At 34.6% G+C, this 16,637-nt stretch overlaps 1 protein-coding gene across 1 annotated transcript in view; it reads left to right on the top strand.

Annotated features, from left to right (window-relative positions):
* Window positions 1-16,637, top strand: part of LOC110594163 (protein fantom) — an 83,836-nt gene that overhangs the window by 3,238 nt on the left and 63,961 nt on the right. The window contains exons 2-6 of the mRNA XM_044922057.1: window positions 609-711; window positions 1,975-2,163; window positions 11,357-11,462; window positions 13,560-13,706; window positions 14,975-15,048. Of these exons, the coding sequence (XP_044777992.1) occupies window positions 609-711; window positions 1,975-2,163; window positions 11,357-11,462; window positions 13,560-13,706; window positions 14,975-15,048 (619 nt within the window). The remainder of the gene's footprint in view (window positions 1-608; window positions 712-1,974; window positions 2,164-11,356; window positions 11,463-13,559; window positions 13,707-14,974; window positions 15,049-16,637) is intronic.

The following is a 16,637-nucleotide window of genomic DNA, read 5'->3' as shown; positions in this document are numbered from 1 at the left end:
ACAAGAAAAATACTTTAAGGGCAGCAGCAAAATGTTTTATTTAAAGGAATCTCACTGGTGATCCCTTTTTGAATTATCTCTGTTTAAATATGGATTTTCTTATTGAGATGGAATAAATGAAAGTACAGGAAACATTTTGACTTACACGTATCTGTGAGTCACACAAATGAAGACAAGATTCAATATATAAGGTCAAGGAATGTGAATAACTACTGAAAAATTTTTTTTAAAATCTATATCAAAAATACTAAAAAAAATCAAGATTTTGAAATCTTTTTCCTTCATACTTTAGCTTATATTGTAAAGCCCTGACTTTGGTTCTTTCAGAAATGAATTTAGTTGTTCTAAATCTAAGTTGAATCAAAATATTTCTAGTAATTTGGTTTCCATGGTAGAGTTTGTTTAATTTGCAATACCTGCTGCTGTGTACATTTAATGCCAATGGTAGTCCCTTTGGCAATGGATTTCTGATTCTCTGTACTATAGATGTGCTCTCACATCTCTCAGTACTTAAGAAATTTTCTTATATTGCAAATTTCTTTATGATAGCAAATCAGGAGCCCTTCTTTCCCAACTTCACTTTTATAATCTTACTGATTGACTTTTAGGTATTAGATTCCAAGATGTCGATGTAGCAGAAACTGTACAACCCATGCTTACAAAATATGGCAACAGTTTACTTGAAGAAGCCAGAGGAGAAATAAGAAATTTGTATGTATTCTTTTTGTGGTCATTTTAGAACTTTATTGATCATGTCTTTTTTGATCCCTCCCTTTCCTTTATTTTAAACACAATTGGTTTATGTACAAATAATTTGCTCCACTAAATACATCTAGATCTGTGGGGTAAGAACAGATATTATATAACATGTTTCCAATAAAATGAGGAAAATGAACAACTTAACCAACTACATCAGTGGAGGGGTTTATAGAATAGTCCTCTATATTATAATTTTCTCCCCAAAGGAATGGCATAAAGCCCAGTCATTTAGAATAGTATAAGCTTTAGGGGCAACATATCCATTCTCAGAAAAATTACAGGTAATTTTTTTTTTAGATCCTGAATTAATTAGCCTTTTTGCGGTTAAAAAAAAAAAAAAGAACTGGAGGGAGTGGCTTAAAAGTTTGGAGTTATCAAATACATATGGATTTCAGATTTTGTTTCACTGTGATTCTATGGTACTGCATTCTTCATCATACTATGGTTTCAAAAAAGTTACTTCGGCCACATTTAGCTTACTTTCCCAGTTAATCAAAGCCTCATGGTTTCAGTGTCTGTGAGTCACACAAATGAAGATAAGGTTCCACCTTTCCTACAGGCCTTCACCTGGATCATCAAAAAGTAACAATTCTGAATGAGGAAAGAAAACATGAAATAGCATCACACTTTAGACGGTTGCTTAAGAATAATATGGGCTTCAAATTACTTCTTTTGAATATTTTAAATACCAGTTACAGCAATGACTAGCCTGCAAAGGAATAAAAGCAAAAGACTAAACCTAATCTTGTTACCTGCTAATCAGCTGAAAAAAACAGGGTTCATAGGAGTTTCCTGAGGCTTATTACACTGGGATGCTGCCAAACATGGTAGAGATAAACAAATAATGCAAAAAAAAAAAAAAAAAACGCTGTTATGTTTTGCAAATTCTTCCTCTCTCTCTCTCTGAAGTGTTAAATTGAGTGATCTAGGCAGATGTACGCAGGAAAGAACAAAAGCGTGTAAATTATCTGAAGATGCGCAGATTGTGGAGCACATAGTAGGTAACCAATAAATACTGAATTGAATTGAACCGAAGTCCAGGTTATCGTCTAGGACATTATTGTATAAAAAGCAGTATTTTGAATTATTCCATATGCACTTCTAAATCGTCCCATTTAATCTACTATTCACTATATGCAGAGGCACTTAAGCTAAAATTTTTAGCTTGCTCTTTATTATGAAGAACTTTCTTTTTACTGATCTTGAATATTGCAGGTTTTTCCTCAAACTACAAATTCTTGTAAAGGTTCTTTATTTCAGAGAAAATGTTATTCAGTCACAGAGAGGCCAGATTGAAGAGTTAGAGCACTTGGCTGAGATCCTGAAAACTCAGTTGAGGAGAAAAGAAAATGAAATTGAGTTATCTCTTCTTCAGCTTCGAGAACAGCAGGCTACAGATCAAAGGTATGTTAAAACAGAAATATCACTTTGATAAGGTCAAAATTAGTTTAAAATACTTTATCATGTGCCATAGAAGGATAAGTCTAGTCTATTTTAAAAATCATGTTTTCACTTAACATTCTTCATATAAGCCTACTCTAGACCTACTAACTGCTCTCAACAGCTCGAGTGGAAGGGCATTTTTCCCTAACCTACTCTGCCTCATCTTGTTTCCCCCACTCATTTGTCCATTTGTTGCACTTACCATAACTGTAGGAAGTTCTGATGCCATTTGGTTGCACCTACCAAGGGAAATATGTGTGACAAGGACCCTGCTGTTGACACATCTTGTGAATAAGTCCAGCCTCATATAATTTTTTTCAAAGTTAAAAAAATTCCATAACATGGTACCAGTTTTTTTAGTCCCAAAAAGGTGTTTGTTACCTCTCCTAACATTCAAAATTTGCTTCAAATTCCATTGATTATTGTGGAGTCCAGTGGGACCCTTCAGCAGTCTCCTTGCTGCCTCTTCATTTTGGATATTTTATAATGTACTGTATTTTCTTTCCCAGCCTCCTCTGTCATTTTTGGTTCCGAATGCCTTTCCTCTGTTTTGTACTTCCACACTGTGTTTCCAACAAGACTTTATCTTCTTACCATATTCTTCCTTGAGTCGTTCTCCCCTTCCTTCCTTTTTTCTTTCCCTTTGTTTCCTTTTCTTGCCTTTCTGTTTGTTTTCTTGGACCAAGGATACCCAGAAGTAGAGGGAGTGGTGCATTAAATTGCCAGGTACCCAGCACTTAGCTTAAACAATCTGTAACATGTGCCCAATCTTGTTTCACCTGTCCCTTCACCTTTATTTTCTTCAGTTAATTAACCCCAGCCAGATAAGATGTCATCTCTCCTAGGAAAAGTCCAGTATATATCCCTGATCGGCAGTTTTTTTAAACATAACACCATGCCGTTATCGCACGTGAAAAAATTAACGGCAATTCCTTGATACCCTCTAACAACCAGTCTATATTCAGACTTCCTGAGCGTGTCTTCCCCTGTTTGTTTGAAATGGAATTCAAGTGAGGTCTACACATTGCATTTGACATCTCTTATGTCTCTTATTTCTCTCTTAATGTTTTTTAAACCAGACCTCGATCCTCTATTTGTTTTTCCCCTCTCCAGTGTATATGATCTGATGCTTATGTGGCTAGGTTCTCATTTAGAAAAACCAATATGATTTTCTGGTTTCTCCTTTTGGATTCAGAGTTTAATCCTCCTTTAACAAACTAACCTGCTATGGTAATATTTGAAAAAACTAGGAAAAGATGCATCATATGAGACTTATTTTTAAAACAATAAAGTGGGCTGAAAATATATGAGGCTTTATATTTCAAAGATTCAAATTATTAGTATTTGATTAGTATTATCTCTGATAATATATAAAGTTAAATTACATAATAAAATTCTGTATATTTAGTGATATTTATATGCCCTTCTAAGGGCAGGGCAAAAGAAACATGAGTATTTTTGAGAATTATATTAGGTGATACAATTTGAACCCTGGCTTTGAACCAGCTTGAATACCTAGGAGTTATCTCTGTTCCCCTAAGTAGAAGAACTGACTGGACTTGGTCTTCTTGGAAAACCAAGACATGATTCCTTATGAGGAACAGTGATAAAAGACCAGACCCCAACACTGAATGTGATCTTAATAAATTGCTAACAGCCATATTTAAGATATTATCTAAATATAAAAATTCTATGCTTAGACCAAGCCCAAGCTTAGAGCCCACCCCTATCACCTTTACTCAACAGCTGAGTACTAGGTTATCAGAGACTACTTCCTGTGTTATATTTCTTGAATTCCCAAAGAGTAAGATGGACACTGTGTTGGCCATTGCCTCTTCCAAAGGGATATGATCGTCTGGAACTGAAGTGTTCAGTGTTCATTAAAAGACAGATCCAAAAGTCCTTCAATCCAGGACTAGAACAGCAGAAGAAATGGAGTGATAGACAGGTATGCATGGTTTCTCCTATAAATATTGTCAGCAAGAGACACCAACATACACACCTAGACGAGTTCACCTTAAAAACTAAACTAAGGCCCTCCTTAGGGAGCTATATTATTCACTTGATAGCAGTCTCTTTTGTCACATCAGGAAAGAGAAGTAAGACAAAATGAGTCTGATAGGTAAAGGAACTTTTGTTGCAGAGGCCAAAGAAATAAGCCAATTTGTATCCTACCTCACTGATTTTATAATAACTGAAAATCACGTTATTTGCTTAGAAAGGAAAGGTACCTTTAGTAAATAGCACATTGTTCCTTTGAAATACAGTTGCTGAAAACTGAAGAAATGACTTCCAATAAAGGTCTTTAAGTCTTTTTTTTCTTGTATGTTTACACATAGCTCAAAATTTTATGTGTAACAACAATTTTTTGAGACTAATGGAAAACTGTTGAAAAAAGGTCGGGGAGAATATAAAACTTGGTATAATTTACTGTAAAGAAAAATCACAAAATGGAAAACATATTTAAACTTCTCTTTCACGGATACATTATTTCAAATTTGAAATTCTAGAAGTCTGATCAGGATGTTGGGCTCCTTGTTCTCAAACATGAACCTAACGTAGTCGTAATCTTCAGAGTGCGGTGCTTGATATTTATGGCAAAGAGCCTTTTCATAGAATATTACAGAAACTCTTCATAGTATGTGTTTAATAGACCAGTTTGGTTTGGCATCAACTTGACATAAACTTTTGGTTATCCAAAGCCCTTAATTGCTTTGAAGTAAAAGCCCAGTGCTGTTCTTTTTTATTAAAATCATGTTTTTTCCTGTTATTGTGGTCTATTTTGGAAGACTGAGTTGTGATTTTTGCATATGTTCTACATAATGCCTCATTAGCAAAAAATCTTGTATCATTTACAAGTAGCCTGAATGTCTGTGTTGTTTTGAACAAAAATCCATATTAAAATTTAAACAATATAAAAATGCACATTTTCTGCTTATTAAAAAGGCCGTCTTAAATTAAATGCAAAGCAGTAACCAGTGAACACATGTACGTGAACATTAAAATCAGAATGATTTTACCTTTTATTGGCTTTTTCAACTCCAAAAATATTTATACTCTTACCAAATGTGTAACTAGTTTGTACTAAGTGGTTTTTTTAGTAAATGTTAGGGTGTTTACCTTCTTAATTAAAAATCATGTAAGTTCCATCATATCCCAGTGGGGGAAATTTAACCTATAAATGTTCCAGACACTCTGACTGGCCCTCTTCCCTTTGGTTGACAGCAGACTGTCATATCTTAGAGAATCCTTTTGCAGCCATGCAGTGTAAGAAACAGCTTGGCTCATGGGGCTCCATCTTTCCCTTCTAGGCACACACAGGGTTACTTCCTGACACTCTTAAGTTCTTCCCCAGCTTTTTATTTTGAAAAATTGCACACCTACAGAAAAGTTGTAGGAATAGTCATGTGAACACTTACATACATTTCATGTCTTTGTGTATCTGTGAATGACAGAAACCTGTTCTGCGTTCTGCGCGCACATGCATGAGCACTTTGCTCTCCTCGCCACCCTCTCTCCCTCCTACCCTCCCTCCCTCCCACGCCCCCATCTGAGAGTTAGACACATGTATCATTTCGTTCTCTGTACACTTCTAAGTATCTTCTAGGAACAAAGACATCCTCCTGCATAACCACTGTATAGCTGTCATACTCAAGACACTTGACAATACAGTAGCATCATCTAACACACAGTCCCTATTCAAATTTCCCAATTGTATCCCTTATAGCTTGTTGTTTTGTTTTGTTTTGTTTTCTCAATAGCTGGTTTTGGTTTGTTTAGCTTGGTTTTGATCTAGTATCCAACTAGGGGTCATGTATTTAATTGTCATGTCTTTTAGGTTTCCTTTATTCCAGAGTGGTTCCCCATTTCCAGCCCATTGATAGTTGTTTGCAGAATGCCCCTCAATTGTATTTGTCTGATTGCCCGGCCCCCTAATTTAGAGGGCACATCTGGTCCTTGGATGGAAGGGTAACTGGGGCCAAGGATCACCATGCACACATTATTATTACACAAGCAGGTGATCTGTCATTTTTAAAAAATATATCCACCAAGCTTTTGCTGTTGTTTTGAAAACCTTAGAATTTGCCCAGTGGAAAGTATCCCTGTGTTTTTATTATTATTATTATTATTATTATTATTAATTATTATTATCATCATCATTATTATTGTATCTAAGATTTTTCTGGGATAGCAGCTTGATGTATTTTCTCAGCACTTCATTTGAACCACAGAAATTATCACAATTTATAGTAACTAGTAAATTAGTGCATACTTGAAAGTGGAGGGACAGCTAGAACTAGGAATATCTCCGAGGAAGGAGACAACCTAGAAGAATGGGAAGAAGTAATCTCTTAGGCTTGGATTTGACTGGTGGCTCCCTCAACTAAGGACTCTGGTCAAATTCTTTACTTCGCTAAGCCTCGGTTAGCTACCTCAGCTGTAAAGTGAAGAGACTGAAATGGGTAAGTGGTTCCCTACCTTGTAAACAGTACACTTTCGTCCCTAGGGACCTTGTGTTTCTGAAAGATTTTTATCTACTAAGTAAGCGGTATTTATTAATTTAATCAACTTACTGGGTTTTTTTTTCCTTTTATTCATCAAAGACCTATATTATGCCAATTGTTGCTTCTGATAATTGTGAAGTAACCTGCGTCATTGAACTGACTTGGTATAATTTTATCAAAAAATAAAAACAATATAAAACTTTCACTCAGCAACTTAATTGCTAGTAAACCTACATTTCCCATTGGGCTTTTTGATAAATTGAATGTAATTCTCAGATTCCCACTACTAGTTGGAATCCATTAAACTTGATCTTCAGAATGATCCCTTTTAGAAAATCAGCCAGAATTTCAGTTCTTCCTGTCTCCAACCAGTCCCTGGGAGTGCCTCCTCCATTTTCATAAGAGAGTGATTATTTGCATGTAGAGTGCTTGACAAAACTGTTTCTCTCCATTCCTTGTGGGTATTGAGAGTAAGAAAATATTGAGCTCTGATTTCTGTTTTGACCCACCACCACAAGAAAGGTATGATCCAGAGGCAAATAAACATACACAGACAAATTTTTTCCTTTATGCAATCTTAAATCAGGGAGCATTATTTTTACCTATGAACTCAGGTAGCAGTTTGTCTCTTTTACCTTTCAAATAAACTTTCCTCAGCTCTCTTAGTGAAATTTATTCCATTTAATTTACTAGCAACCTTCTGTAATCTTACTCAGTAGTGTTACCTTGCTAGTGACTATTGTCTGTGTACCCCTAGTAAAAGCTATGAATGACCTTTTAACAATACACTTACAGAATGTCTGCCACTGTTTTAAAAAAAAAATTATTGTAGAGGTGTTTTAAACCTAAGGTTGTTTTCAACCTTATCCCCCAAATTTAGTCAGCCTAAAACTATGATTCAAAGAGAGCCTCTTAAAAAAAAAAAAAAAAAACGGGGAGGCGCCTGGGTGGCTCAGTCGTTAAGCATCTGCCTTCGGCTCAGGTCATGGTCCCGGGGTCCTGGGGTCGAGCCCCACATCGGGCTCCCTGCTCACCGGGAAGCCTGCTTCTCCCTCTCCCACTCTCCCTGCTTGTGTTCCCTCTCTCGCTGTTTCTCTCTCTGTCAAATAAATAAATAATCTTTAAAAAAAAAAAAAAAAACACAAAGAGAGCCTCTTCATTCTGTCATAAATATTTTACTCAACTACTTTCCAGAATCTCATAGCCTAGCTCCTATATTCTACAGCCTTCTCTTCTAAATGGTGATAAATACTACATTATAACATTTTTGTCTCAAAAAATCAAGAGGCTTTCTTTAGCCTTCATAAACTCTACTGGAACAAAGAGTAAAATGGTGATGGGCACTGGGGGAGGGAGGTAGTGTGAGAGAGTTGTATGCCTGGGGAGTGAAGTATAAGAAACTTTCACTGGAGGAAAGATTTTTGCTTCTCAAGATTTCATATTAGACTATACATTACACAGCTCCACTGAAAGTTTTTCCTTCTCCTGTGTATCTGAGGTTTTAAGTTTCTGGATTTATTATGGCACCCAGTAGCAAAGCTGGAGTCAAGTGTTTTCAAGGCTTCCATTAGAAATTCCTTTTTCAGAGTTTTTTGCTTGACTGTTTCCAATTATATGAGGGAAACTTGGCACATAGGTTGTTGAACTGGATTACTTTTTTCAACATAAAATCTAATTTATTTCAGTTTGTTTTTAATCTAGAGATGGGCCAACAACTCTTCCAATAGTTTTAGAAGATTTGATCATAATTCTAAATAATATGTCTACTAAAAAAACAAGAAAAAGAAAAGAAACCGCATTTTCCAACTTAATTGTCCAAGGTTTTTTGCAAAATCCTTGTTGAAAAATTTGAGAAATTTATTTTTACAAAGCACATAATTAGACTGCTTGATATCTGTTTGCAGATCATTTCGCCATGTGTAATGCAGCATGTATGAATTGTTGCATGACTGTCAGAGTTCATCTGACTGTTTTTACCATGGATTGGTCTTTCTGTTAGAACATCATCATCCTGAAGATTTGATGTTCCCATCACCGTGCATGAAAGAGAGCAAGAAAGCATGATGTGGTGGTCACTAAAACACTGCTTATAAAATTAGGCCCATCTCTGTTCTTCAAAGGAAACCAACCTGAGGCCCTCCTAGTACACAGAGGTCTAGGACAAGCCTCTAAGCACCGACTCTAGCCCCCCTTGCCTCCATCATCCTCACATTCTTTGTCAGCTTTTTGTGACATTCCTTTCCCTCTTTTCCCTCCCCATCAACCCTTATTTTTTTTTTTTATCATATTTCATCTATGAAGAATGTTGAGTCGATTGTCAGGTTTGAGATGATTTTCCATTGTACACCTTCCTAAAGGCCAGACCACATTTATCACTTTGTTGATTTTGATCTTTTATGTCTTAGCACTTTCAGCTGAACAGCCGGCCATCCTTTCCTTCCCACCATTACCTTCTAAAAGTATCTAACTATAGGGGTACCTGGGTGGCTCTTGGTTTTGGCTCAGGTCGTGATCTCAGGGTTGTGAGATTGAGCCCTGCGTCGGGCTCCACGCTTAGCTCTGAGTCAGCTTCAGATTCTCTCTCTTTGCCCCTCCCACTTGTGTGCTCTTTCTCTCTCACTCGCTCTCTCAAATAAATCTTTTTTAAAAAATACCGAATCATAATAATGATTCTTACAGATAAAGCCTCTAAAACTGACACTTGAAAATAATCATTAAAGACTTACAGCTGTTGCATTATCCCAGATTAGGTGTACCCTCAAGCAAACTGACTTTTTATTTAAAGGACCACCTTATTTTTGTTGTTCTCTAACTGCTACTGAAGTTGTATTTGTACCCACCTGTTGCGCATTATTAGCATAAAATACTAAGTCACTTTTCTTGGCATTTTGAAAAGTTTAATCTTCAAGGAGTTTGGGAAAATATTCAAGAAAACATCCACCAGTTAAACCACACTGAAAAGTTTTTGAAAGATGCTTACCAGCCTTCGCCTAACAAAGAAAATTCAAAATTAAAACCTGTTATTTCTATGACCCTGTGTGGCTGAATTGATTATTGGGGCTTAATTCTTTGTTAATATCATTAAGTAATTATTACCCAAGTGTATATATATATATATATATATATATACACACACACATATATGTATATCTTCTTGAAAATACTAAAATACTTAAAAACAAGAAGAATAAAATGTCAGAGACAACTGTAAATATAAGAAAAGACTTGAAATTATTTGAATAGCATTCTGTCCTTCCATGTCAATAACTGTCACTCACCATTGAGTGGTCAAGCCAAGTAATTCTGGGGAAAGCAGATTAAGTTATATTTTGACATCTAATTATGAAAAAGTGAATATCTTCTTTATTAGACTTATGTAAAATATATTTTCCCTTCATATTATAATTTTTTTAGTGAGTAAAGAGCATGCTGTGGGGAAGAATAGTGAGTGTACTGCTGATGTGTGCTCAGAACTACTAGATAACGTGTTTTAGACACATAATTATTTTAACATTGTGTTAAGACTGTATCCTGGGTAAGATCCAGGTTCTTGGACTTGTTTATCTTCTGTGTGAGGACAACTAACTGTCCGATGCCAAAATACAATGAACTTTCAAATATCAAAGAGGAAAATTAAGTATTTCAAGTCCTCAGCTGGTTTACAGATGTGTGAGCTTTGTAGTCCATTTTCTGGTTCCAGTAGGGCATTGTGACAATTTTTCCAATATGTGTATACTAGATAAGTTTTGGAAGTAAAATTACTTACTTTAAATCCTGAAATAAGTTTCTGAATTTAAAATTTTTATGTTTATTTTTTTGAAGAAATGAAGTCTAAAACTGAGCTTCACAATTTTTAAAATACTTTTGAATGTAAAACGTATGAAATTAAGGAGCCTTTCTCTGTTGGGAAAGTAAATGTCTTTTGAAAACGGGTATTCATTTAGATCCATGATTAACCTTTAACAAGATCTTCCTGTTAAATTCTACATTTGCTTTAATCTCAGTAGGAAAAATACAAACTAGTATTGCAGCATATAGAGTTTCTATATACCCTGTGGACGTTAAATGATCTCTTCCAGCTAAAGGCACATCTGCAACATATTTAAATGCCAGCTTTGGGCATTATTAGTATAAAATGCTAAGTCACTTTTTTGGGAAATATTTTGAAAAGTTGAAACTCCAGGAGGAAACTCCAATAAATGGTAATCTTATGATACCATTTGTTTCAAGGGAGTGGTAGGAAGATGAGTGGCTGTCTTTCATATTTTTCTCTTAGGGAAAAATAGTATGATCGTCCTCCTTAAAATAAGTATGAAGTTTGGGGGTTGGGAGGATTGCTGTGCTATGGACTGATGTCCTTTTGCACCATCTTTCAGGATGCTGTAAAAGAGTTTTAAGTGCTTATTATCAGTTGTTGTAGAGGAGACACAGGTCCTCAAATTTGAGTCTCCCTTCAAACTCTGAGAGTCTATGAGTATAGAAGTTAAAGAACAATGATTGGTTGGTTTTAAATAATAAATCTATCCTAAGTGTATAATAAACTAAAAATCTAGGTAACGTTTCAATGAAAAATTGTGATTCAACCACAGATTTTTTTCTTTTGCCGTGCATTTTTTTACCCTCTCTTTTTCTTAAACACATTGTTGAAGGTCAAACATTCGGGACAATGTAGAAATGATTAAGCTTCATAAACAACTAGTGGAGAAAAGCAATGCTCTTTCAGTAATGGAAGGAAAATTTATTCAGCTTCAAGAGGTACTGTGATCATTTATTTTATTATGGTGATACATAGATACAAAGTTATCTATGTGTATACATAGTGTATACATAGATACACTATCAAAGATAGTGTTTAAGTTGTATTTTTTAAATAGAATGGTATTAACACTAAAAAGTTATTTTTAAAGATGCTCTTTTTCTTAAATGTGTATGATTTCACTTCATATATTATTTGTAATTTATAACTTAATGACTAAAGAAATAACTGCTTGGACTTTTCATAAATATCTGTGTCATCTCAAAATAAAACCTATTTATCATATATTATCTCATGCCAAGAAAATGTATTTTTAACTCCTTTTATCTGAATTCATATGGGCGCATAGCACTGGTTAGATGTATTTCCATCTATCTTCAATTATAAGCATTTATGAGATATCCAAGATAGACCAAGTTAAAAATACGAGTAATCAGGTTTTGTTCAATGTTTCTTTAATGTGTTTTGTTTTGTCACTATCAACCATTATCACAAAATATTTGAGTACCCATCATGTCAACTATCAGGGTACTTATTTTAAATCTTGACCCATTCAGGTTGACAATACTTGGGACTCTTCATCCCGGCTGCCTTAGGACTGTGGCCCCACAGGAATGTGCCATCAGAAGATTCCTATTTATTGGCACTGCATAATTAACATAAGTTCTGGAATTAATGAACTCCAAATCATTCCAGATGAGCAGAACTCATATTAAGCAGTACTTTCTTTGAAGTACTGAGACAAGGAAAGCAGTAAATGGGTGGAAAGCATAGGGTCTTCTGAAACCTAAATTTACTATTGAATTAGATAAATATTTTAAAAATGTATTCTGGTTAGTGTTTTCCCCCCTGATTAAATGTGAAGTAATAACTGCCCTCCACATAAATGTGAGAGTTTATGAAAGAGAGAAGAGGAACTGGAGAATGGAGATAATAGCACTGTCTGCCTATAGGTAGAAGAGGGAGATTAAGAAAACATGAAGCTGAGGGCCGTTTCTAACATGGGGAATTAGGAAAGGAAATAAAAAGCGAGCTTACCTTCTTTTGTCACTTTGACCATTTTGGCTTCCATTTAACAGTGCTGCCAGGTATTTGTTCAAAGCCCTTGTTAGGTCAAGTGTCTGCCACGACACAGGTTCTTCTCCGAGGGATTGATATTGGGTAAAGATTTGAGAGGTTCAGACCAACAGCTTCAATGAATGAGGTACGAAGCCCAGGAAAAGCTGGTTAAAGATAGCGTGCTATGATAATACCAAGATTAACAAAAATTGGACTCATAGCCATGTTTCCTGTAAGTGATTGGAGAACTTCAGTAGAATGTAAGTGAAATTAATTACCAGATGAGCCATTACATGTTATGGTCGTATGGTCTCTGTGAAAAGACTTTAGTATGATCATCTTTTTATCTATTAAAAAAAGCATGAGGCATTTAAGAACATACATTTGAATTTAAAACATTCATAATTGCCATTTTAAAAATTAAGAAATTGGGATGTCTGGCTTGTTGGGTCAGAGTGGTGAGTTCAGGCCCCACGTTGGGCATAGAGATTACTTAAAAATAAATAAATAAAAATAAAAATCTGTTGTAAAAATTAAGAAGACTTCGGTAACTATTTTACTGAATTGAAAATTTCAACCTAATTGTATTAAAACAACCTTCTGTTAGGCTGTTTATGTGCTGTGGTGATAAATCCTTTCAAGTTTGATTACCTATGGTCAGCATTTATTTTGACCCATGTGGCAGCATTTTTAGACAGCATGTCCAACCACTGTAACCACAGCAGAAAGAAAAAAAAAAATTGCTAAAACTAATTTACTCACTGGTCACTAATCAACCAGTCAAAAACTAGGAGGAAATAAAATAAAGGACAAGAAGTTTGCATTATGTGACTCTGTGCTAAGAAAACCCTGTATTTTTTTTCCCCTAATGATACACTTGGGTCAAGAGTGTCTCCATGGACAAGTAGCACATATACATTGTGAGGTGAAGATTGAATTGTATAATGTGAGCTTTAGGAGTAAATTCACTTATAAAATTGTAATCACTTATTTAATGCAGAATCCAAAATTAATTTCAAAAAGATTCTGTTTTTTAGAAGCAAAGAAGTCTCCGGATCAGCCATGATGCCTTGATGGCAAATGGGGATGAACTAAATAGGCAACTCAAAGAGCAGCGTTTAAAATGCTGCAGTCTTGAGAAACAGTTACATTCCATGACATTTTCTGAAAGAAGAATAGAAGAGGTAAGCTCCGAAAAATTTATTAGCCGTTCCTTGCATTCAAACTTCTCTGTCACTGTTTCGAAAAAGTAAAATAGAGACATTCCAAATAGTACATTTATTTAAAGATCCTAAACTACATGCCAACTCAGTGCCTAAAAATATTTACAAATGTGCTCATAACCACTGTTTACCTAAAGGATTGACTCTTAGGGAAAAAGAACACATAACATTTTGCAACTTACCTGTGGAACTTAACTTTCTCAGCCTTAACATCTGATTAGCCATTTGAGATACCAAGGCCACATTAGACGAATACACATCTGTTTCTGAAGAGAAGTATATTGTGTTCTGCAACGTCAGCAGTTCTGTGAAATTATTTCCTTTTTTTTCTAGGAAGTTGTTTGAACACTCATCTCTCTATTATTGTTGCTACTCATGCCTCTCAGCTAGCACAGTCTCTTTCTGTCATCTTTTAAACTTGTTCTTAAAGAGAATGGCAATGAAATAAGATGCCTACATTCTGTTCTGATCTTTAGAGAATCCTTACTGTGTCTCAAACTAGCATCAAAAGGGAATTATGAACATGGAAATGAATTTTAAGAATACTGACCCACGGGAAAAGGTTGTAACTACAAAATATACTGGTGAATAAAACTTAAACATGAATGCTAGGAATAAATACAGAAAGCTACATTTTAGTTGTAAAGCTATGATGGTTATCCTGAGTTTATTTCTAAAAATATTCATTAGGATAAAACAAGGTATACGATTTTATTTATTCATTCATTTATTTAGAAGATGTGCTACTGGATCTTTGTAAATTCCAGGTAACATAAGAAATTTTGTCTTCAGAGTGAATTGTGATTGACACAATTTGTTTGAACCATGAACCAAAAGAAAAGTTAATCCTTTTATTTTTTATGGGCCAATTGAAAATTAATACAAAATGAATATAATGATGGAATTCATCAGGGAGGAAAGTAAAAAATACTATGTTTCCCAGACTTCACAGCAAACTTTTAACACATTCTTTATTGAGTTTTGGCACATGTCACCATAAAGCAATGCATATGTTTCTACTAAATTAAAACAGAAATATTAATTTCATGTTTACTTAACAACTTGGAAAAAAATCAATGCTAAATTAAATACAGACAATAAAAGTTGACTAGTTAGCAGCTGCAATTTAGAAGTCAAGACTAAAACATCTTAGCCTCCTCTCATGTTATTTTACCCCCGTGTGATTTTATTCGATAATCACCTAATGTGTCATTTTCTTTTCATTTTAGCTGCAGGATAGAATTAATGATTTAGAAAAGGAACGGGAACTTTTAAAGGAAAACTATGATAAACTTTATAACAGGTAAATCATGATTACATGTGTTCTCTCATTCTCTTGTTTGAGATCTTATATATCAAAGCAGTGGGTGTCAGAATGTCTAATATTTATTAAAGAATTAGCAATGGATGATTGCAAAAAATATATATATGTTATAAAAGAAAAATAAGCTTTTTCTAGGCGTTGGTAAGAAGTTCTTTAAGCTGAGCATTAGTCTATTACAAGAAAACCATATCACTTTGTTGCCAGTAACAATTGCTATTACAATTTATTGAATATAGACTGTAAGCAAGCAGGCCCTGTGCTAACTACTCTTCAATACATTATTATAAATTTCTCACAACAACCTGGAAATGTAGGTAGTGTAAATGCCCATTTTGCAGGCAATGAAAATAAAACAGAATTAAGTAACTTGCCTACACTCTTCAAGGTCTCTCCAAGCCCTAGTCTCTTCCACTGGGCTACCCAGCCTGTTAGCTGAGAGTGATCCTCTTAGTGGAAAACAAAGGTGTCCACTTACAATCATCTCTGTTCCTTACAAAAAGAAACATAAGTATCTTTATCTCAAGATAAATTTGTTTAAGTTTATTTATATAAATAATCTCTACACCCAATGTGGGGCTCAAACTCATGACCCCGAGATGAAGAGTCGCACGCACTTCCAACTAAGGCAGCCAGGCACCCCTCAAGATAAATTTTAAAGAGCTACTTCAGTTTTGTTTTTTAATCTACTTCATGGTGATGGTATTTTAAAAATTAAACCCTTCTGATAATGTTAGAAACAAAATTCTACACCGCAGCTAAGCTTAGTTAAGCGGTTCAGATATCTATGTGTATGTGTCTGTGTCTGTGTATACGTGTGTATTTTTAAGTCTTTTCAATATATAATAATTGATAAAGGATAAATACAAATTTACATGAAAGTAAATTTAATACATATATTGGAAGATATATGTTAGAGCTGATATTCAACAGTTGCTTCTATTGATCATATTCTGAAACATCAGAAAGTAGCCATCTGATGTACAGAGACACCTCTTTTTAACTGCATGTTTTGGATGTTTTATAAACTAAATTTACATTTTATAAATTAAACAAATCATACCTAAAGAGTGCAGGGTTAGGCTTTTATTTATTTTTACTTTGAAAAGATACCTAGATAATTGTTAGACATCATTCCAGTGGCATGGATCATCTATGTTGTTTACCTACTACTGTTGATTATCTTTGCACAGTGGCTCATTATATTAAGAGTTATCAATAGCAGATTCAGACATCAATTAAAATAATACCTAGGGCTTTCCAGCAAGGATAGGCTAGCTAAAAATCTTTATGTGGGATCCACCTTGGACCCCTTCCAGATCATTTGGCCTTATTTGCTTTGTTCTGGCTTCTTTCTCATCAGCCCCAATTAATTTTACCTAAAGCATTTATTATGCTTCCTGTTTTATATTTTCATTTCTATAGAACAATACAAGGTTTATATTGATATATATCTAAGTATTTAGTAGTTATGTGTTCGAAAATTCCAAATTTCAGTATGTAGATCACACAACCACTGCATTATAGGGCAGAGAAAATAATGTTATCCCCATATTTTAGAAATGAGGGAA

The sequence above is a fragment of the Neomonachus schauinslandi genome, chromosome 16, assembly GCF_002201575.2.
Source record: "Neomonachus schauinslandi chromosome 16, ASM220157v2, whole genome shotgun sequence".
Classification (NCBI taxonomy): domain Eukaryota; kingdom Metazoa; phylum Chordata; class Mammalia; order Carnivora; family Phocidae; genus Neomonachus; species Neomonachus schauinslandi.
This window is presented reverse-complemented; position numbering and strand designations above follow the sequence as displayed.